This window comes from Homalodisca vitripennis, chromosome 7, assembly GCF_021130785.1.
Source record: "Homalodisca vitripennis isolate AUS2020 chromosome 7, UT_GWSS_2.1, whole genome shotgun sequence".
Lineage (NCBI taxonomy): Eukaryota > Metazoa > Arthropoda > Insecta > Hemiptera > Cicadellidae > Homalodisca > Homalodisca vitripennis.
Window position 1 is genome coordinate 127,424,104 of NC_060213.1, and position 24,779 is coordinate 127,448,882.

Genomic DNA, 24,779 nt, shown 5'->3' on the forward strand with positions numbered 1-24,779 from the left:
ACTTATTTTCTGAACACGCCTCGTATCAACAGAAAATATAGGACGAGGAGTTTTGTAATACGCCTTTAACAAAAGATCGGTTCAAAAGTCCCTAATCTGAAATATGTGGACTGGCATCACAAACAATTTAACAAATTTATATTTGTTCAATAACAACCTAGGCATTAATCTACAAAATGCATCAGCTTTGACTCTTTGCCTTATTTTCTCAATCAACTTGTTTTAAAATCTAAAAAATATAATAAAAGTAAATTCCTCATCCATTTGAGGAAATGAATTTCCCTAAGTTGTAGGTTGATCGATGAGCAACAGAGGTGTCCAGTGGTTAATAATGATAATCTTTTAATAACTTTTAGAGAAAATATTGTTGAACTTTACATAAATATTGTAAATTATTTTCATTGTAAATTTAGTTTCTTCTCTTACCATATAAGCTTGTAACCTGTTTTTGTTCCTTTATTCCAATATCCGTCTCAGTTCCTTTAGAATTCCTGGCTTCTGCTTCATGAACCCTCTTGTATCTCTCACTTTTTCAGCCTATAATCTTCCTGTATCATGATTCACCAGGAACGACAGAACTTATGTGAAAAGCTAGCTTTGGGATGAGGTCTCAGAACGCAGCACTTGTAATGACCGTCAGCTCCACTTTCTGCTTGTAAGACGAAGCTGGCAGAAAGGGCTTCTCCTTCTCATGTAGATGCCTCAAAATGTAGCCTCAAGAATCGTTCAAGCGTAGGTTAACGATCAATCACAATGTTGTGTGATGAGATATTAGTACTGTAGTATATTAATTTTGTACTGTAATAATACACTACTAGTCAATGTATCAACTAGATTCTACTTCGTCACATCGCTTTTTTCTTATATTTTATTTTTATTTGTGGTGAAACTTTCAATACTCAAACATTATACTAAATTATATCACAAAAACTCTGAAACAATAAATTTGAAAACTTGTTGCAATTCATTTTTTTGTACCAATAAAGTTTTGTCAATTATGCTTTACAATTATGGAAAAGTGCAAAAAAATCTGTATAGTTTTATAAAACTGAAATCTTTATTTTATTAATACCAGGTTCTGAAAGTGGTTTATGGTAATAACTATATTTAAAGGTTCGTAAGCGGTAAGTTGACAGTTGAAGCCACAAAAGAAGAAGAAGAAGATGGTAACTGGAGGTGGAAGAGGGAACTCTGATCCTAGGGCGGTAAAGTTTGGGGTGCAAATTAGTAGATAGCTGGAACATGAAAAAGAAAAAAAAGAAAAAGAAAATTAGTTTGAATTTGCACATTTACATAAATATACACTGTACTAGTGTTGTGTTTTTTCCAGCATTAAACACAGAAATAACCAATCTTCAACTTCTCACCCACCTTTAGGTATATGGCTAGGACACCATCGTCTGGGTTAGTAGGATTGAACTCTCCGATCGTGATAAGGGCTGTACCATCCTCCCCCACCTCCACGGTCTTGCCTGTGCACCGACCGTCCTCCAGGTTACCGGAGATTATGTCACAGTAAGATCCTTTCGGGAGGCAGGTCTGAAAAAAACGATATCTTAGCTGGATGTTACTGTCGTAAGTGCAGTGTTAAACTAACCCGTCTCCAATTTAGAATTTTTGGGTTAAATCATACAAATTCAATATCCAACTGGTGGACAGTAGATATTATGATGTCCCTTTCTACCTGGAACAGATAGGGAAATTAGTGTAATAGAAATAGTACCTATAATCCAATAGACTAAAAATAATGCTGCTGGCTCTATCATCTATAGTCAAGGAGTCAAGAGCCAATTTACATTGTATAAGCCCACAAGCTGATTTTCTTTAAATCAATAGAGAAAATTTCACCTAAGAAAGAAATTGATCATCAGGTGATAGTTTTGGTGCAGGTCAAAATACTGCGGTATCAAAAAGGTTAAAAATATGAAATGACAATTATTTTCTCAGATATTTTTCCTAGACTACTGATCTCACAACGACGAGTGTATATCAATATAACGTATATGTGCACATGGCGGAAGCTCACCTGAAGCTTTTTGTTCAGAGGGTAGTTCTCCACGTTGAAAGCTATGAATCCTTTATGGCCTCTGCAGTAAGCTATCTGGTTCTTTCCATTGTCCCACCATGAAGCTACTTCAGTACCTGTTCGGTTCATTAATATAATAAAATCACACAAATTATGTGAATTGAGAACAAGTAAAACTTCACTATTTATGTCCAAATGAACATTTTATTTGTAAAAATAGGAAAGAGGAGTTTTTAAAGTGTTTTTCTACAACAATGCTGATGCCTGAATTTGAAATTTTGATAAGAGATCCAATTAATTTAAGTGAAAATTGCAGGAAACGTAAGTATATTAAAACTCTTCAGCATTTCCTATTATTGATCAATGACAAACTGTTCATTATAATTATCAGGTGGCAACCCTTTTCAGTATTTATTTATTATTTGGTGGTTGCCCTGTCTGAAAAGTCTGATTTGTTGAAATGATCCAAATAAAAGACTTCAAACAGAAAGAAATGCATTGTGATTGGCACTCAGACAAGATACTCTTACCTCGCACAAAGTTGTGGAAGGCAACCATGTTGTATATCTGACGCCAGCGATGCTGACACGACCAGCCATTGGTGCAGATGTCTGCCTGCGGACAATTAACTTCAATAAATAACTTCAGACGTTGAAATACCCAAGAATCTTCATTGAGGCCAACATGGATTGGATTAAGGGATCCTAAAGTGTGCATTGTGGCAACACCAAAATCACAAGTGCACTGAGGCTGTACTGCTAATAAAAGGAAAATTAAGGAGGATTACTACTTTGAAGAATCACATTTTATTGCTTTTACTTTTTATGCAGTATATTATAATTTATTGAAAATAAATGTTTTAAAAGATTCTTTAAATTTAAGTACCATTAGTTAAATTTTTCACTAATTATTAAAAAGTGTACACTCATTTAACAACAGTTCTAACAGCAAAGTCAAAAACACTGGGTCCGACTACAAGAGATATTTTCCTCTTTAAAATAATTACTGTGTGATAATGGATTGATGTTTAAAGAAGAACTGGCAAGTTTGTTCATCAATCACTTAGCCTAATAGCAGTTCTATTCTAAAAAAAAAAAAATACCTTCCAGTGTTCATATATGAAAGATGATATTAAAAACAATACAGTGGGTAAGTGAACCTATGAATGCAGAGACTTAAAATTTTCACAAACACAAAAGCTTTCTTAAGCCTTTTTCTTCTTTAAAATTTAAATTCATGTATCCAGAGCATACTGGACACTAGGACTCATTCTCATAATTCAGACAGACTTGCAGTTTGTAAAATATTGGGTGCCACAAGGTTCTATCCTGGGTCTCTTGTTTTTTTATGTTATATTCACGGATTACCTAAATATGTCAACATAGGTAAATTGCGCATGCAAATGCTGATAATATTAATGTATTGGTGAAAGGCTAAACCCAGACTAGATAATTTAGGAATCTCAGCCGTATATAAATCTCATCTTGACCTTCCCCAAGTAAAGAGTTTTCAACTCAAATAATCATCTTAAAACCAACTCAAATATATTATTTTACTGAATGAAGAATATCCTGATTCTGATTATGATGCCTGACTGCCATTCAAGAGTAATCCTTTTTCCTTTCCCTTCCTCTGTTTTTTATCATCCTCCCTTCAGAGATCTTTTCATCTCACTGCTGAATGCCAGTTCAAATCTTTAAAAGCGAAATTCCATGCTTAGATTGATCAAGCTAATAGGACACTTGAGGAAAGTGGAAAATGTTTGACAAGAGCTCAACTCATTATTTATTGTCTCATTATGAGGTCTTAAAAATAGCAATGCAATCTCCTTAAATGACAGCTTGCTCACTGGATGCAAACTACAGACATGTAATATTCAACTTAAATTCCGGACTCTTATACTAATCAGCTGTGACCTCCAGCACATGTAACTTATGAAAAATGTGCATCTTCTTGACCACATCTCAACATTCTCTGGCGAGATGTCTCTTCTAAAGACATTTTTGCTTACAAGCACTGTCACTAGCTGTCTCTCCGTATTTGGCTCTCTCAGCTTGAGGATGTTAAAGGTTTTTTTCTTTATCATTTTCTTTATTTGGAATTTCGTAGAGAAATACAAAGGCGTCAATATGTTATAAATTACTAAAAGTAACAGTAAACAATATGTCAACATAAATTTTAAAGTCATATGGATAACAGTACAGTGAAGTGTCCGTATCAGTTATTGGGTTTTAGAAACTCTGCTAGACTGTAGAAGGGTCGGTCTGTAAGCCATCTGCTCAGCTCCCTCCTCAAGTCCTGCCCTTTAAGTCCTCTAATGTTGTCGGGAAGGTGATTATGAAGCTTGCAGCCAATGTAGAGTGGTTGTCTTTCATACAAGGTGAGTCTATGTTGAGGTGTCACGAAAAAGGATGCATGCCTGGTATTGTAGTTATGTATTTTGTCATTACGTAGAGGTTCATGTTTGTCAGCATACATAATTGCCTCTTGTATATATAGATTGACTACTGTCTTGATCTTGAGATCTTTGAAAGAGTTACGGCAGGTTTCCAATGGTTGTAGATCCGCAAGAATCCGTATGGCTCGTTTCTGTAAGATCAATACTCTTTCCATGTTGCCGTGAGAGGTTCCGCCCCAGACAATTAGTCCATACCTTATGTGTGGTTCACATAGGCCAAAATATGCTGTTCTTGCAGTATTGATGTCGGCAACTTGTTTAAGTCTTCTCATAGCATAAAGGCCAGATGACAGTGTTTTGCATAAGTTATCTACATGAGGGGTCCACGTAAGTTTTCTGTCAATGGTCATACCAAGCAGTTTCACCTTATCTTCAAGAACTATGTTTTCGAGTCCCACTGTTTCAGCGTTGCTCTTCCAAAAACAGATCTGCTTTGTTTTTGTTGTGTTTGCGACTAGGTCATTGTCTTTACAATATTTATAGGCCTTATGAAGGCTCTGAGCAGAGCGTTCTTTTAAGTTGGCAGTTGTGTCTCCACTTATTATCAGTGTGGTATCATCTGCAAACATTAAACATGTGCTCAAGTCACCAAGTTGTTGTGGCATGTCGTTGGTAAAAAGAATAAATAGGATTGGTCCTAAAACCGAGCCTTGTGGCACTCCCCGGGTTATTTCCTTTGGACTAGATTTCACAAACTGAACCATGTTGTTTGCTGTGTATTTTATCTCAACCACTTGGCTACGTCCAGTTAAGTAGGATTGGAACCATGATTTAGCTGATCCTTTTATACCAAGTGCATCAAGTTTTGAAAGAATGAGGTCGTGTCCCAAGGAGTCAAAGGCCTTGCTGAAGTCCAGTAGAAGTCCAGTAACTATCTTTCCATCTTCAAGTAGATCAATTACATTTTGTATAAGACTAGTTATTGCAGTTGTGGTAGATTTTCCTTTGACAAATCCATGCTGCTTGTCGGTTAACAGATTGTTGTCTTGTAAGTGTTTTAATAATCTTGCATTAGCTCATTACATAAAATCTAACTCTAGAATTTGGTGTGTGTGAGAGAAAATTAGGCTTCAAGCATATAATGTAACACTACGGAATATAATACTCTAGCACACCATGAAGGCTATTGTGTATGTAAGTTAGTGACGAACCTGTATGGGTCTTGGAGAGAGGATGTTGTCATTTTTATCTCTGGGTGGTCCCTGGTTGAAGTCCGAGAACTGAAAGCTAGAGAGTACCCTGGGTGTTCCAATACCCCAGCTCAACATGAAGGCTATGGCCATCTATAAATAAACAATAAAGTCAAAAACTCATTAACGTCTAAAAAAACTATTCGTAAGTGCCAACGTTCCGTTTACTGGACGTTCTAAAAACTATGCCTAAGATGTGTAACCTGGTGTTACAAATAGTAATGCCGATATTTAATTTTATACAACAATTCGCCTCGACATCGTGTCCCTTCAGGACTGGAAGACTTATTGCTGGCCAAATACTTATTTATTAGTTCGAAAAATAGTTAATTCTACTCCAGAGCTGTTTCACTAAACTAAATTAGGTACTAATTAAAATCACACCCAGCTTTAATGAGGACCTACGAATAATTGAGAATAATAATCATCGTGTAACAAATTTAGTGCTGGCTGACTCCTGCCGATTCCACATGACCTGCTAATTTTGAACTGAATAATTGTCAACTACATTGTTAAAAACTAATTTTTCCCTCCTAACACCTCACCCCCGAGACTCTACCCCTAATTAAAGTGGATTAGAACATGGTATTAATAAGTTACTACAATCTTAAACTAAGGTACTCATCCGTCCGCGGTCTGCACGCCTCGAGAGCTTGTCCCCGACTCCTGACTTTATCGCTATAACCCCCCGCCCTTCCTACTCGTGACGTCATTTGTACCTTGTCCCTTTTGGACTTACCATGGCTCCGCCACAGATATCAGATTGAAGTTAACCGGACATCACAAGACAAAACCATTAAAAATTCAAAAATAGAAATTATTTTATTTAGAAACATTTCCTTATTTATAAATGCAGACAAACTTCTCACAAGACTAGAATTTACTATTTATCTTGTGGATGATCTTTCAAGATAGTGGCTTTTACAAGAGTCTAGACTAAAAGTGTGGTTGACCTAAAAAGTTGTACTAAAAAATCTTTTATTTTTGTGCCAATTTTTATTTTTGTTGAACTGTCCAAACTGTGTGTGCAAAGTTCAATATAGAATCACTTAGTAAGCTAAAAAAATGTTTTCATATGAATTAAGTTTATATTTAAAATGAGACATCCCTCCAGCCACAAATAAGAGAGTGAAAGTGCTTGTGGTTTAACATTTTTCTTATGGTGCTAAATTCAAACCCTATACAGCCAAAGAGGCCCATACGGCCTCTTGTACAGTCAAATCTTGGCTACATCCAGTCATTTATCTGCTGGTATACATATAATTGCAACTTAGTACCCTTATTAGTAAGTAATTCTATTTCGCACAAGACATAATAAATTTGTGAAACGATATCTGACTTCGCTTAAAGAATTTATTAAACTATGTCGCTTGGAAGCCCGACAACTTTGTCACGGTGACAAATGCGTGTAATGTGACATCAGCGTTAGCCTACCTTGTACGATCGAGACCGTTTGTAGTTGACAATGTCAGAATCTGAGCTGCGTTCCGTGTCATGGTTGTCAATAAACACCACTGTCTTATCTCCGGGTAGGATGTTCCAAGCTGGACCTAAAATTAGAATCATCAATAATCAATCAGTCATCAAGAATCTTTTATTGTTGACCCACAAACAATGTGTTGACAAAGTCTTAGTTGTTTAAGTGTTACATAATACCTAATGTATGAATAAGCTCAAAAATTACATAGTATCAATTAGGTGCAGCAAAAAGTACAAGTCAAAACTCTTAAAACTAAATTAAAAATTAAAATAATAAGTAGTCAGTACTGCTAGAACACATTTCTTCAACAGAGTAGAAGGAATTTCGATTCAGCCACCTTAAAATAACATTTTTAAACTTTAACTGTAAGCCTTCTAGTTTCTCAAAAGAGCTTAGAAGTATAACTTCAATACTAGTGTGCTTTTTTGACTGGAATGCTTATTAAAACACACTCAGTTTCAATTAAAACACCCTTGTTACTTCCACCAACTCAGATTTGCTTTGGACCTAAATGCAAATCATTAATACATGACAGTAATAACTGATCTCATGTGAAATTATCCTGTAGTAGCCTATAACAAAACACTATTTCATATTTAAAATGAAACAAAACTTATAATCTATGAAAAAGTCAAATAAAGTATGAAAAACCAATAAAATAACAAATTTGTATTCTTCTAACATGTTTCTTCAGCAATTAATTTATGTAATTTGAGGAACTCAAACTTTTTTTCCCGTTGATAGAAGAATGAATATAAAACTGTTGATGATTTTCTAGATCTTCTGGTGGTCTACATGGTTTCAAATAGCACTTCTCGTGTCAGGTCCTACAATTTACAACTGAACCAAAACAAATGCCTCAACTAATTGACTAATTTACCGAAGCTGGTCAGCCATTTGATATCATTCCGTCCTTGGAAACAGCGACCCAGCTCTTTTCCGAACCTGAAGTCAGTGACAAGGCCCAGGGGTGTATATTCTTGGTACTTCACTCCATCAGTACCTGAAAGCAACAAAACATGATCAGATAAATACCAAGAGCATTTCTGGCTCTTGAACTCAGACATAAATTATTTCAACATCTTTAGACTTTAATTGTTGGAAGGGTTGATGCCCATATGATCTGAGACATCAAACTTATGGCCTAAGTCAGAGGCAGCACAGGTATATGGTCAGTCTGTGACTACAGCATTTATTGCCATTCCTGCTGACTTTATACAGTTCCAATTCTTCCCCTTACATTTTTTATCCCCTTTTATGCCTTACTGTGCTTGTCCTCATGGGCCACTGGCCTGTGCGAGGATCTTATCAAACAGAATAAGGGGGAGAGTCGATACAGTACAAGGTCGATGGTACTGATAAAAAGTGCAACGGTCACAGACAGGATTTGAACCTGCGCTATCTCTAACTCAGACCCAAAGTCCAACGTTTAGACCACTCGGCCATCGGCACTCCCAATTCTGTTTGATAGAATCCTTCCTCTGACAAGTGTATATGAAGATGAACAGAATATGGCTACAAAGTACTTGTATAACAGCCTTTTGTAAAAAAATCAAGTATACACAGGTTCATCTAACTGAAATATTTCATAAACTCAGATTAGTTTTAATTAAATGTATAAATAAATTACTAATAATTTTCTTGATATTGTGTCTACAAGAAGCAAAAGAACACTGAAGTTCATTTACCTAGATGTCTTTATATATTTGCTATTTTGAACATTGGCTATCATTATAACTATATCCATTTTTACTCTTTTTGGTGGATTAATTTGATAAAAGAAATACTCCTTAAATTCGTTGACTGAAACTCCATCTGAAACATTTACCAAATGAGATGATTTTGAAATAAGAGAAAAAGGTAAGGACACCAAAAAGAAAACGGAGTAATTTTTCATCATGGATAATACTTCTTCAGTTATGACAATTTTTCATCATGCATATTGTTTTCTGCTTTGTATTCTTGATGGAAGTCACCAGATTGTAATATAAAAAACACTGTATCATAATAGGTAGATAAATTTGAATGTTCTTTAACACTTTTCATGTTTTGTATATGTAGAAAGATTGTTGAAATATTTTGCACCTATGTAAGGTGTTTTCTTTTTTTAAATTCCAATTTATGGGATTCAGTTGCTATAGTGCCCTTTTGTCCAGTATTATAACAGTGATTGCTTCCTAATAAAGGTAGTTTGTTAGCTTTCATTAATTTATTAGTGTAGAGAATAGCTTGGTACGTGTAATGATAAACTGTCATGATACTCACACTAGAAAATTTATTTTTTACTGTATCATTTCAATCAAGGTCCAAAATAATACGAATACACCTTTTTTGTAGTATTAGTATCATATAATAGAATCTTGATGAAGCTCCATAAATGCATAAGCCAAAAGCAATTGCAGAGTCTACATAAGCAAAATAAAAGACTTAAAGTATCAATTGAGCAAATGCTTTCTATTCTGTAAATTAAAAATAAACTGGAGGTAATTTTTTTAACAACTAGATCAACATGCAAATCCCAAGTTAAGTGTTGATCAAGAATTAAACCCAAAAATTGTGTTGACTCTACTTGATTTGACAATTTGTCTTTAAATGATATTACCGGCTTACTGATTAATTTAGTGTGTTTAGAGGAGAGTACAATAAAATTAGTTTTACTTTCGTTAATCAATAGTTGATATTCATTAAGAGCAGAATTTACATTATCAAGAACTGTCAATGATTTTAATTCCAAATGAAATAGATCGCTGAGCTTAACACTAGCATCGTCAGCAAATACGCAAATTTTATTTAGTGGGTTATCATTGACCAACTGTGGCAAACCCTTTAAATAAATTCAAAACAAAAGAGGTCCCAAAATAGACTGTTGTGGTACACCATGTTTAATTTCTAATAGTGACGATGAATTGTATGTTATTGTATTGTTAACCTCATGTCTAATTCCAACATATTATCTCTTGTTTTTCAAATAATTCTGAAATCAGGCTAGACAACTTTTTTTCAATACCAATAGAGCTTAGTTTTATCTAATAATGTATTATAGTATACACTATCAAAAGCCCTACTAAGATCTAAGAAGATCCCTATACCGACTTGATTGCAGCAATTAATTGGTAATTGTATTTAATTAATTGCGATAATGATTTATTTTTTGAGGTTTTTGTAACTACAGATTCATGATTCATTTATGTTTTCCAGTATGTTAGGTGACAATGCTACTACACATAGCTGGCACCTATGGATCAGAATCAGTCAATTTTTAGATGTGTTTCTACTGAAGTGTTTCTACCTGTTTTATCATTTGAATAATTTAAGATTGTTCAAATCTAGTGTTTAACATCTTGTGTTGTAACTTATGTTTAACATTCTAGTTGTTACAAATAAGCAAGTATAATTTAATTTTTAACTGTAACAGTAGTAATAAAAGTTATAACAGGCATTTCAACCATTACAATTTAACATTTTATTAAATGCTGTTACAGACTGAAATAGTTAATTTAATTATAAAACCTAGGAATCTGGTGTAAAACTAACCATAATCAATGACCTCCTGGACGATGAAAGGTTTCGTATTGGGCGGAAAGCCGTGTTCTGTCTTGAGGTTCTTCAGTCTGCCGTAGATCACTCTGAGATCCGACGGGTCCATATGTTTCGCAGCATCTACTCTGCAATCAAGCCATAATTTTCAAATAGTTTAATCATTTTACAAGGTATAATTGGTAAGTTATACAAGTGTAATTTCGCTGAATACAAGATTTTAATGGTAATGTTTCTGAGGAGTTGCAATTCCGGTTGTTCTTGGGGAGAACATAGCCAGGAAAATATTTTGAGGGGTCCAGACAACTGATATTTTCCCGTAGTGGACAGAGAGTAAGGCCCCATTTAGTTCCCCAAAGTTCTTGACCAGTTTCTTTGTTGAGAACGATCTTTCAGCAGTACATGTCAGTAATACTGAATTATTTAAATAATGATCGTTTACTATAAAAGTAATTTTTTTTTATTTTAAATTTGGGGGGTCTGAACCCCTTGGATCCCCTCGCTGGCTATGTTTTTGGTTCTTGGAAAATATAGCAAAGGATAATGACTGCTTGAAATTTTTCTTATTTTTTTTTTTTTTAATTATTTGAATTTTATACATGGATGCAGCACTCAACATTAAACCATCTTGATGTTTGTGTTAACATTAAGGCGCCCTTTTTAGTAAAAGAACTGTTTTACTCAAATATAACGTATTCCAAAAATATTAAAAAGAACTAACCAAAAACTTTTAGTTACAGTTAATTATAGTGAGGAAAGCTATTATTGAGTAGAAATGATGATTTTGAGGGTATGTGTTGTAACAATTATAACTGGGATTAGACTTCTGTTATTAGAGTAAAGAAATCTCACAGTAAAACCAAATTTTCAGATGACTTTCGTTCAACACTTAATTCTTCCCTTGGTTATAATGTATTGCTATTTTCCTATTATGACTAAACATTATGTTTCAACTAAATATGTAGCTATAGTGGGAAGGGTTAATTCAATGTGAATGTTGAACGTTGACATTCACATTGAGTCAACCCTTACCTCCATAGCTTATATGTTATGTGTAGAAAACTTGGTTGCTCCACCGTACTTAGAGATCGTGTATAAAACATCGTAGTGCACTCAATTGTGCACCTGATGAGACAATGAGAATACCTTTTCAACTATATTACACTATATTTTTTAGTCTAGGTGTCTCTGATGTCAAAACAGTGTAACGAGTTCATTTTGAGCTTCTTCGTCACAGACTTTTTGTGGATCTCTTCAGACGAACATGACTCCAGATTCCAAGAGTCATCTGTGATAGTATCAGATTCCAAACACTGCAGCAAGAGGAAGGTAAACTGAAGATAAACTAAAAATTCTAATAAATGTCTGCACAATATGATGTTGATAGAACTATTTGATAAATTGAATTTAAAATGTTTGAATACTACTGACCTGAAACCTGCCATTCCCAGGTCAATCAGGTTGTTCAGGTAGTCAACAACCTTCTGCCTGACCTCCTCTCTCGTCTGGTTTAAATCATGAAGCCCGACTAGGTTGCAGTTCCAGATCTGTAATTGAATTGTTTCCAAATTACCTACTTAGTCTGGTTCTTTAACATAACATATAACTGGTATTGTTTTCTCAAAATAAATACAATTTTTTAGAACAGAAATCAGTATAAATTGAAATGCTAAGATTTCTTAAGAGCTGGATGTATTTTAGTATTTTAGGCGCCATCTTGATTTTAGTCCCATAAGAATAATAAACTTCACACACTTTTACAACCTTACGTTTAGTCAGAATTATGAAATATGTCTTATTTCAGAGATTTAATTATATGTATAAATTCAAGTGCTTTTTAGATTTTTCGGTATTTTTATAGGTTATTTTTAAAAAGTCTGAAACTTTTTTTGTACTTCCTTGTTCAATTATTGTCGAGTATATACTTTCCAATTAATAATGTTACTTTTCACCTTCTCCCCAAACACCATCCTGTAAAAAAAATCCTTTTTTATTGCTCTGCACACAATTTTTTAAACAGCAAAATCTTCAGTACCTTTTAGGATGACTTCATAGTAGCGTATCTCTTGAAAGAAATCAGATTGTTAGAATGCTCAGAAAACATTTTCTTACCTTCAGACTTACATAACATCTTTTGGTCTGACACATCAAAACGTAAAACATGTGAGCCTGTCATGTGGTTAAATCTGGCAAGATGAACACTGACCTGAGAGGGGTTATTCCAGTCCTTGATGCCGCACTGGGGCTGGTGGAAGTCAGCAGACGTGTAAGGTACAGCAGGATAAGAGAGACCTCTGCCATCACAGGTACTTCCTCCTACACCCTTACAGTCCGGGGGTGAGCCTGTCATGTGGTTGAACACTACATCTGCTATCACCCTACAGACAGAGACAGAATACTGCTTTAGTTAGAGAATATTTCTGCAGATCAACTTGTCAAGTTTTCTTCAATATTCTATGAAACTTTTAGTTAATCTATTTTTAAATATAAAAATTGTTTTCAGTACAGAATTAACACTTCCAAATGTTTAGTGTTGTAGTAGTATAAAATATCGAATTCAATTTGAAACTGTTGTATTTTTTACTATTGATTCAATATCCATAAATGACTAAAATAATTTCAACACTTTCCAGTCATGGACCAAATGCTTAATTTACTTTTTCAGAAGATGAAAACCTCTTGAACACAGGGACTTGCAAAGGCCACATAAGGAGGGATGTATAAGAACTAAAGTACTCAGGGATCATATTGTTAAATTGAAGTCCCACAGACTAGGGTGGCAATTTTACAGAGGTGGAACACATGTTATAGCTCCTAGAGGCTGGATTGATCCAGAGTAGTGATGGGAGAATCGAATACAGTGTATTTAAGAGCACCCTTGTATACGAATACTTTTTCTAACAGACAAGACTAGACTTGTCTTACTTCCTTCCCGTAATCCATTGTTTCTTGGTTATTTAGAATAGCCCTGCCAAAAATGTAAGAAAATCTTTTGTCTTTATGTGCCTCCTACAAACATGCCATACTCTTGATTAATGTAATCCAGAAAAATTATATTTGTTTACCTGCTACTTCAGTCTCATTGGAAAGATTCCTTTCTACTACATGTTTAGTCACCAACGGTTGTAGAAATAGATTGAAGCAAGAAACCTCAATCTTATTTTGTTTTTACACAACAACATAAAATAAACATTCATTTTTGTCTTCATTGTTTACAAAATCGTATTTATTAATTGAATATTTGAACAATTTGTCAAGTTTGAAAATTTGTAATAACTTGTTTCAAATTATGAATCTCCCCTTAATTATTCTTTTCATAGTCTAATATAAAACCCTCCAATGAATACATGTATATGAATACGAATACAGCTTTTGAATACTTTATTTGAATACTATTATTCCTAAGGAATGAATACTGTAGGTTTGAATTTGATGCTTCCAAAGAAATTGTATTCATTTTGAGGTATTCGAATACAATTTAACTCTCCCATCACTAATCCAGAGTCTGATGGCTTATAATAACTGGAGGCTTCAGAGGCTAGTTAGATCTAGACAATCTGGAGCCAGTTTGATGCAGAGGTGTCCTAGATCTTCCTGGGTGTCTCGGAAATGACTGGGGTTAGAAACTAGAGTTTTAGATGGAAGTTTCAAAAAGTAGGGTTTCCCCAAGGGAGTTCTAAGAGGCCAAGTGGTTACAGAAAATTGAGATTCCAAGAGGCCTAAATCATATAACAACTGGATGTTTCCAGGAGGCCAATAGGACACTTTCACCCTTGAATGGATCTGGTGAAGCGTGAAGAGATTCTAGAAAAAATATAGAAGCTTCTAGAGACCTTGCTGTCTCTGTGATCAGAAGTCTTAAAAGGGGAGCTGGAGCTATAGCAATCACGAAGTTCTTTAGAGGTTTTCAGGAGCCAGGGATTCAGAGCATATTTTTGTGTCCCAGATATAACTGTGGACATGATGAGGATGGACAAGACTGACCTGACACCGACTCTGTTACACCGAGAGAGCATGTCTGATAGTTGGCGATCTGTGCCACTCCTGGTGATCAGACGGTACGATACCGGCTGGTAGCGCTCCCACCAAGGCCGCCCGGCTGACACCAGGTTCTCACTTGGTGGTGAAATCTGCACATATACACAAGTTACCATCAGTTCTGTATATCTAGCAGTACTTCAAAATTAAAATTAAGATATTGTTATTGTTACCTTTGGGTACTAACGTCCAGATATTAGTCGTGTGAAGAAATGCAGAGCAATAATAACATCCGGAAAACAGGACCTTCCAAATTTTATTTTTCTCCTTTTTAATATTTAATTACATTAAAGTATTTACTATAATATATCTACTATATTAATATACTATATCTTTATAATACCGGTTTCTTCTGACATTTTTTATTGTAAATACACAACAAATTATCAACTTAACTCTACAACTGGCAGTCGCCTGATTATCAGTCGATATTAATGTTTCTGTAGTGGCAGTCGCCTGAAAATCAGTCGATTTGACACGTGCCCGTTTGACATTTGTTATAATCAATACACGAACTAAACTGCAATGATTCATATACCACTGGAATCAGAAATAGTTGCTGATTTGATCGATGTATTTTGTTTTGTTTTGTATGCCATGATTTAAGTATGACATATTGAAAACGAGAGTTGTTTGTAAACAGTCGGCCATTGTTGTTGTATTGTTACCCGGTCACGTTATTCTTGTCCATCTAAAACGTAAGTTTATTACATAAAATAAGTGTTTTTATGTAATAAACGTGTTTATTTATGCGTATAAATTCTCGTAGATTGTGTTTTATCAGTTATTTTGTGATGTTATGAAGAAATATATGTGAAAAAATATATTAGTAGGCTTTTGTATTCTAGGCTATGTGCAGTGTTGTGATAGTTTTAGTTAGCTTTAAGATCATTTTCATATGCGATGATCATGATATAAAGCTTCTTTATTTATTTTTATAGGCTTACTTTTAATGTATTTTATTAATTTTTCGAGTAATAATTAAGGTTTTGATGAATTTTATAACACAGTCGTATCCATAGCAACGAATTTAGCCGTATTGTACTTTCTTCAGTTTAGAGTATTTCATAATTGTTTTAGTAAAAAAAATGAAGTAAACTATACATTTTCTAAAACTATAAAAAATGTTCAACATTTTGGGTATTTTGGAAATATTTTTTTTCAAACAATATGTCTTTTATAGGTGCACCCCCACCACTTTCACATACCTTTTTTTATTTTTTGAAAACAAACTTGGTAAAAAAAGTGATAAATTTCTTATATACTAGCTGTTTTCCCGCGGCTTCGCACGCGTCTCTTAAGCTTTGCCCGTATATTTCTTTGCCTTCAAATAGTGTTTGGATATTTTAATATACGTAACTACTGTGTTGTAATTGCAGTTTATAATGTGCAGGCGCTTTGATAACTTTTATATCTTGCAGTACAGCCTGGTGGTTAGTTACATCAATGGGCATTGCGTATAAACCTTCTACATAGAAAAATACAAATTTTCATAGTGATTGGTCCAATAGTTTCTGAGTCTATAAAGGACAAACACAAACATTCATTTTTATATATTATGATTGCAGAAACAGTTTAAACAAAATTTGTCGTTTCTCTTAAGCTTACTCTATGCTTTAAAACTATAAGTGTAAAGAAATTTATATATAAATATATTTTTTGTCGCATTATATATGTTTACAAAGAACAGCTGATTAAAAATTTGAAAAGACTCTTTCACTTAATAACATATGTTTGCTGCAATGCATTTCTTAAGGGTATTTCTGTAACCAGTGGGGCGGAATCCTGAATCGGGAAAGGGATAAAAAGTATCCTATAACCTTCTACAGATCAAGACGAACAAATTTAAAAAAAAATTAGGCGAATCCGTCCAGCCGTTTGTGAGTGATGCTGTTACACACGAACAGTTTCATTTTTATATATATAGATTAGGGTTTTTATTTTCATAAATAAAAAGTAAATTTTCTTGTGAAAACAATGATATATAATACATGTAGGTTTATAATCAAATTATATTTTTAAAAAATTAAAAACCGATACTACTGCAAAACACCTCAAAATGGCCTGCCACTTGAGGACATTTCAACTGTCAGCTCGAGGGTTAAAAATGTGTAAAAACCTATACACATATAAAATTTTCAGTGTTATAAAAATCATATGTTAAAGCCAATAAAAATGTGTAATTCTGTAAAGTTTTACATTTAGTTTTTAGTGAAATAAAACATTTTGCATCTGGAAATGTTCCTTATATTTAAAGAAGGATAAAGATATATTTTGATTCTTAGAAGGTACATTTCTTACTTTTAGATTTTACATCTGTCTTATATAAAGATTATATGTTTACTATTACAGAATATATATATATATATATATATATATATATATATATATATATATATATATATATATATATATATCTATGTATGACTAAAAAATCTATAAATTTAACAAAAAAATAAGAGAATTACAGTAAAAAATGTAAAACCTTATACAAAGAACTACAAATCCTTTTTAGTGTGGTTAAACGACGCACTGGTTTGGAATGGCACTTATATCAATTACTGAAAATACTTCTTGGAACACTAACTGCCCATGATTTCATCCATTATAAAATAGCAGAACTGCGTACCTGGACTCCTGCGAAACCTTTCGGAGCTAAGAACTCTTCGCACTCCTTAGCAATGTCAGGATAGGTCCACTCAAACAGATGTACCAACACTCCCTTCCCGAGGTCCAGGGACTTGTCCCCTGTCGTCATGGCAATCACCAACAACACAACTAGAATTCTTCGCTGCATCTCCTGTCGACAACAATTATTAACAGCAGTTCAATAGAGAGTAACATTACTTTTGATGTCAATTATATTTTAAGATGTCAATACTGTACATAATTTTATACTTTTATTGTATTTCTTTTATAAATATTACCGGTATAAAAAATTTTTAATGCAGGTGTACGTTTTGAAATATGATTTTCATTTAAATATGTAGTTTTGAGGATATTGTCCAGTATACCATCAGACAGTAACTAATTTACTCTTAGTTAGTTAGAAACAGGCAGGTCTCAGACAGTTTTTTTTTTTTTACAATTGTACCGGGGTCTTGCCACACGTCTATTTGAAAGGACCGTGTCGACAACGGTAGAAAGTCCAGGAAGTGTGCAGAATAGAAGAGAATAGAGTTCCAACCCTCTCCAGAACATATTGCTTACCTCCAAGACGTTCATAATACACTAAAAAAGAAAATATTAGCACGTCCAACAAAACTTCATTTCAGTGTTGTGTTTTTTATTAAAAATTTTAAAGTACAAAACCGTTGTTTATAATGCCCAGTCACTTGTAGATCAACTTACTTAACCAGGCTTTATTTCTATATATTGGAAATATTTTCATTGTTCAAAACAGAGCTCTCACTAAAAAATGGTTAGAGATAGATAAAATATATAATATAAAATCGTTTAAACTGTGGTAGTACAAGACTTATTATTGTATTATTATTATGGAGTAAAAAATAAGATTTTTTAATGTTGACAAATTTGAGTGAGTTTTTTTGATTTGTTATTTTAAGAAATTTGTTTGCAAATTAAGAATTTGCCATTTTTATCATTATATTTCTAAACTTGTTAAAAAAACTAATGATTTGTCCACCATTCTGGAACAATTTAAAACTTGTCAAATAAATTTTTACAAAAATTACTCTTAGCTGTTAACCATATAATGTGTGATACAGGTTTAGATATTAAAATATTCAAGTTTCATAAAGATTTTCTAATTTTTCGCACACATTGTAAGCTTCATAAAACCCAATGAAATTATTCAAAATACTTTCCCTGAATGTGATTTTGGGGGTTGCATTTTGTTTCTTTTTACAGCTTATCTTCTCTCATTGTACTCTTAGGATACACCAGAATCACCATGTGTATCAAAGAAGTCAATAACTAGAATGCTGGATTAATAAACTAAACTGTAGATGTAGAAGTATACTACACAGAAATTGTTTTTATTTATACTTTTATTGATTGTGAAAAACTAACCATAGCTACTTTTTATTATTGTACTTTCTTTGTTAGCAAAGTTCATTTATAACTTACTGTAGTAGAAAACATCTGTAACTAAAAACGGTTTTATTATACAGTGAGAATTAATTATTGTATTATCATATACTTTGCTAAAGTAACACTATCATTAATTATAATAATAGGTTTAAAATATATTGATAACAATATTTTATCATGAATACTAAAATGTGAAATCATTTTGTATTACTTAATTAATAACGTGATTAATAGAGCACATCAAGAGACTTTTTTAAGATATATTGTAATAAAAATAAGATAATGTTCAATTTTATTCTACTAACTAAAAATCTCAAAATTATTGATTATTGTAAACACTAATTTATTAGTATTAGTAATATGAGTTCTCTAACATTTTACTACTTTAATGTATAATTTTTAATAATGGTTTTAAGTATTAACTCAACAGCTGAAATATCTTTCAGCAATGGGCATGTAAAGTTTGTCTTATATCAATAAATAATGTTTCATAAATAAGTTAAGTTTTCATTTATTAAGCATCTAGCATTTTTATCCTTGGGTGCGTCTCAATAAAGTTATTTACAGTTTTGTGAATTAATTAATACATCTTTACATATAATGATTGTATTTTAGGTTATTATTGCAGCTTACGAAAACAGCAATGCTTCAAACTCAAACTGTACAGCACTTCATGTTTATCATGATTTTACAGACACTAAATCACTCTTCGTCATGGAAGCATGTAGAAGGTAGAAGTAAAATTACTGACACAAACTTGACAAATGCTGACTCCCATTGGAAGTACGTAAACAGGCTTGACAATGACTAATCGTTTTTAAACACTTCTGGAAACTCAATCAAGGATAATACGGAAATCATCACAATAGGCTTGACAATGACTAATCAATCGTTTTTAAAACACTTCTGGAAACTCAATCAAGAATGATACGGAAATCATCACATTAGGCTTGACAATGACTAATCGTTATACTTTTATTGTAAAGTATAACGATTGAGCTAATATTTGTCTGTGTTTTCTTTACAGTGGAGATTGAGAGGAAGATTCTGATTAGGGAGTGTTGTAATCATAAGGGAGGATTGAGGGGGCTCAAGCCCCCCCACCCCTGACAAGTTTTAATATTACATCTAGTAGCTTGTTTTTTAAGCAAGGTAATTTTTATACTACAATACTACTCAGTCTATCAGCCGTGTGCGAAATAATTTTCTATTTACACCACTGGTTGCAATGATCTCTTTTGATTGGTAATATATTTTCATCATGCAAAATCAGTAAGTTGTTTAAACACTTCTGGAAACTCAAGCAAGAATGATACGGAAACCATCACATTAGGCTTGACTATGACTAATCGTTTTAAACACTTCTGGAAACTCAATCAAGAGTGACGGAAGTATTGCCTATCATCATATGAACTATACAAATTTTCTTGAACTCTGATGTACATTTACATCAACGAACAGTACTCAGAAATCCACCATTGTTAAAATCTTCAAAATTGTGACCAATATAAGGGGAATTATTGCCTTTTAATGCCAAGGCTCAAGAAGCATTCAGAATTTGTGTTAAATATGTCAAAGATCAAAACGCTGAGTTTCATTGATACTAGCTGCTGGAAAACAAGCTTTATTGGCAAAAACGTTAAATATTTAGAAACATTTATGTTTTTAAAAATAACATTAGAATCCTCTAGACCCAAATGGAATCTTGGTATATGCATTACCACCAAAACTTTCTAAATCACCCACACAGATATGTATGTTAAAAAGTTAATCACGGCCTTTACTTGTAGATTATGAGATAAAAAGTAGGATTTCCAACATGTGGTCAATCCCATGATCCAACTAAAGAGGCTGTACTTTTTTTTATTTGTATAAACTTTGCTCACCCTCTTTACTCCCAATCCTCTTATGGCAATGCTAACAAACTTACTGATTTTGCATGATGAAAATATATTACCAATCAAAAGAGATCATTGCAACCAGTGGTGTAAATAGAAAATTATTTCGCACACGGCTGATAGACTGAGTGGTATTGTAGTATAAAAAATACCTTGCTTAAAAAACAAGCTACTAGATGTAATATTAAAACTTGTCAGGGGTGGGGGGGCTTGAGCCCCCTCAATCCTCCCTTATGATTACAACACTCCCTAATCAGAATCTTCCTCTCAATCTCCACTGTAAAGAAAACACAGACAAATATTAGCTCAATCCTTGATTATCATATTCCAAAGTTATATCAAGTGGCGCAAGTTATATCAAGTTATACTGCTAATTCAATCGTACAACATGGTAATGAATCATTTTACCATTTGTTCTCTCATAGTCTTACATTGTAAATGGACTATTACATTACTCTAAAAACTAATTGACGTCACACTAACAGAAACTCATGTAAAACATACTTATTAATTCTCCATGAAAAGATATGGATTGTAGTGTGGAACATCCTTGTGACAAGAGCCAAGAAGATCTGCATTGTTTGTCAAAACCACTACCTAACGTCCTATTGGAACCATACAACTCCTCTGTTATGTTGTTTGCATCCAGTCGTTTAATGTACACACATGTTAGTTGGATTATACAAATTGGAATTTCCCAGCTAGATCAGGTACCAAACACAACTCAAACAGCTTTTCGAGGGTTTTTAAAAATATAGGTTCAGCTTTAAATTTATAGCACTTAACAAAGGCGTTTTAAGCTGATCCAAGAGCAGTTTTCTCAGCAAAGTGATACTAAAAATTAAGAAACAATGTACTAGCAGTACTAAAAACATACATTGAAGACATAGAGGATATTAGGGTTTTGATTGTGTGTCAACTTATATTAGACAGAACATCAACAAAATATTAGTCTGCAAGAAGGTTCTTGATACCTTTCTCCATTTACAACTAAAGGCCTATTCCAATATCAACAGGAGTACAAAACCTTAATTCTTTGACGTCTTTTCCTAGGTCTAAATGGAAAGTTTGTAAAGCTGATTGTGAGGCCTGTTGTGTACGGACATATTAGGTTTATTTCTCTTTTAGTGAGAAAGCTATGAGATCGATTAATGAAGTTATTCCTGTCAACTGCTCATAAAGCATCATCGCTAAAGGATGTTTTAAACAGCTACACACCTGGTAGGTGTCAAAAAGATAAACATCTCTGTTCTGGGTTCAGTGAAGTCAGAAAATCAAATACGAGTACAACTGATCCAGTTCTCAATTCTTTGAAAACGCTGGAAGAGAGAAATGGGTGAATACCGTTGGTAACCTAATTTCACCCACAGAAGCAAAAAATTTGGTCCCTTCTAAAGAAACTCTCTATTGCTAACAACCTAATAGGAGTATCAAATCCAAATCCTAAAGAACTATCAAAGGGTCTAGTAAAATTATCAAATCCTTCGCATCTTATTTCTGGTAGATGAATCATCTACAATCTCAAAATACAAGTTGGCGTGGTGATACATCCAAACAGTTATATCAATCACGAAATTGAGTTTGGTGCCAACTTTAGACTATTAATTAGTGTTCACAAATATATCAAGTACGTAGTAAAGACAGACCAAGTTACTCACACCACATAAGTTCCAACACACCATTTCTTCCAACTGCCAACAATAATGGTTTACAAGCCTGCTAGGCTAAGCAGATCATAGCTGAGTTTGAGTGACATGACACCTGAGTGTCACAGCAACTTTGACATCTAGCATACACATCAGTTGAGCATACATATCTCCCTGACAACAGCATGTTTTTTAAAGACGTTTGATAACATTTTGGCTGTAAAGCGTCACAATATCTAGTACTGGACTGCTTTATCATACTGGATATTGTATGAGTTCTGTGAGTAAACTTATTATACAATAGGCTCTAGCTATACAATGCTAAATAAGTGGCAAAATGTCTATACCCTCTTGGAGTCAGCAGTATAGTGGCTACAAACCCAGTATTTCACCAACCACCAAAGAAAATGCTAAATTCCAACGCTTGCCAGAAAAAAGCTATGTTAAATATCATAGTTCAAAACAATGATTTCAACATTAAGTTCAAAAATGAACAAAATTTTGGTAGGACCCCGGAATGTAAATAATAATGTACCAAAATATTTGTGGGCTGAGAAGAAAGTAGATAAGATTTCATTACTTTCAGTGGCACAAATTCTGACATCTTCGTCCTTACAGAATGTAGCTAAAGTTTTTTTTGTGTTCTTAGGACAAGAGGCTTAGAAAATTGCACCTAGTCGTATAAGGACCTTTGTGCTGCTTCCGGAGTGACAGGATATTTTGGATGGGTAAGATTAGGAATAGGGATTGTCTTCTGTGAAGATTCATGAAAAAAATTAGAGCACTAATTTCAAATCATGTCCACTAGGAAGAAGAAGATGCCAGCTCTGAACCAGCCTCTCCGTCAAAGCAGGCAGAGAGTGACACACCCTGAACCTTTGACTCTTATGGAACAAATACCACCAACTCCAACAGTCATCTCCTGCAGTAGACTAGACCTTTCGAATTACCTTGCACTCCAGAATCTTGACATTTGCGGTTAGTGATGTGCTGCTCCTAGACATCCAAAAGGTTGCCCAAATTTGTGACACATCGGTTTTTACTGTACCCACTTTGGGTTCAACTGGAAGGTATAAACCGGCCAGGAGTAAACCCTAGTGGTCAACAAACTTTTTGGCTAAAAAGTTACAATTCGTAGCGGTTAAAGGTTAATCTTTTATAGTGTGATACAGCAGAGGTCAGATGGAGCAGTCACATAGGCAAAAGTGCACACCTCATTAAACAGTTGAGGGGTCCCATCTCTATCAGGAGTTACGTTGTAAAACAGCATTGTTATCTGTTGTTGTTGGAACGATGTATTCTTGGATTACCAGATGAAAATGTAAGGGGTAGTATAAACACATTAGTAAAAGTTCTAGAGCATTTACAAGCACACAACAAAGAGCTTGTGGTGATTGGTGGTATTAATTTAGACATACAAGACTACAATGGATAACATCTTGAATGCTATCTTTTCACCCTAACAAAAGACTTCCTCTACCAGCCTCTTACGCCACCACAAATGTTTTCACCTCATTATGACTAACATCAACATGGACATAATCCTGTCAAGGTTCTTTGACGAAACTCCACAGAAGATTACAGATACAGATACAAAACATTACACCTCTAACATATGTTTTAGTTACAAACCTTAAGTCCAAATTCTTCTTTGGAAACACTGGAACCCTATTGAGCCTGATAGTGAGTCTGATGTAGCATACAATGTATTCAAGTGATTGTAGAATCAATGTATTCACTTGAATCAATGTATTCAAGTGATTCTACAATCTCTTGAATACATCCCCAGTGTACAAAGGAAATTACTAAAAATAATTCTGGCACTTCAACAATGAAGCACAGAGTTTAAAATTTGATTTTTTAAAGACCCTGTGTAATTATGGAATGTCAGAAAACATGTGAGAAAAAGAGACATGGTAATAACATTAATAATTTTAAAAAACCATTTTATTGATATAGAACAACATTGTGTTATCAAATAAAATAAAATTTTAATGAGCATAACCTTGGAGATATCCAAATATTTAATTAAAGATAAAAAAATTTTTAATGTGTAAAATGTTAACCTTTAATTTTTAATTTAATTATATATGTAATGTAATGCTCCATAAATTCATCCACTGTACAGAATACCCTGTATAACAAACATTTTTCCAGGTTTGGAATTAATTGTCATTGTTTTCTGATTTAATATACTCTGGGAGTTTGTTATAAAATCTGACTCCTGCTCCAGATGGAAGGTTCATAAATAAATTTACACTGTGTTGCTGAGGTCCGGGGATTTGATTATATTGTGTAGTGTTATATAAAGGAAAACGAGAAAGATTATGGTAAGAATTAAAACAAAATATGGATGAAAATTTCATTACAGCATTTGATACAGCCCTAATGAGTGGGAAAAAAGACTGTCAATAAAAAACATATAACGTGTGTATTCGTTTAAAATATATGTT

At 33.6% G+C, this 24,779-nt stretch overlaps 1 protein-coding gene across 3 annotated transcripts in view; it reads right to left on the bottom strand.

The window, feature by feature from the left end:
* Window positions 1-24,779, bottom strand: part of LOC124366294 (alpha-amylase 4N-like) — a 28,847-nt gene that overhangs the window by 2,084 nt on the left and 1,984 nt on the right. The window contains exons 1-13 of one of the 3 annotated variants that reach the window (XM_046822717.1): window positions 22,339-22,377; window positions 17,359-17,529; window positions 14,676-14,821; window positions 12,898-13,069; window positions 12,123-12,238; window positions 10,689-10,819; window positions 8,035-8,157; window positions 7,109-7,224; window positions 5,636-5,767; window positions 2,557-2,641; window positions 2,027-2,142; window positions 1,372-1,539; window positions 1,036-1,235 (exon numbers count right to left, since the gene is read on the bottom strand). In XM_046822717.1, coding sequence (XP_046678673.1) covers window positions 1,041-1,235; window positions 1,372-1,539; window positions 2,027-2,142; window positions 2,557-2,641; window positions 5,636-5,767; window positions 7,109-7,224; window positions 8,035-8,157; window positions 10,689-10,819; window positions 12,123-12,238; window positions 12,898-13,069; window positions 14,676-14,821; window positions 17,359-17,529; window positions 22,339-22,362 — 1,695 coding nt within the window. In that variant the 5' untranslated portion in view covers window positions 22,363-22,377 and the 3' untranslated portion in view covers window positions 1,036-1,040. Of the gene's footprint in view, window positions 1-1,035; window positions 1,236-1,371; window positions 1,540-2,026; window positions 2,143-2,556; window positions 2,642-5,635; window positions 5,768-7,108; window positions 7,225-8,034; window positions 8,158-10,688; window positions 10,820-12,122; window positions 12,239-12,897; window positions 13,070-14,675; window positions 14,822-17,358; window positions 17,530-22,338; window positions 22,378-24,779 lie in introns of those variants that run through there. The other 2 variants (XM_046822719.1, XM_046822718.1) reach the window with 2 other exon arrangements.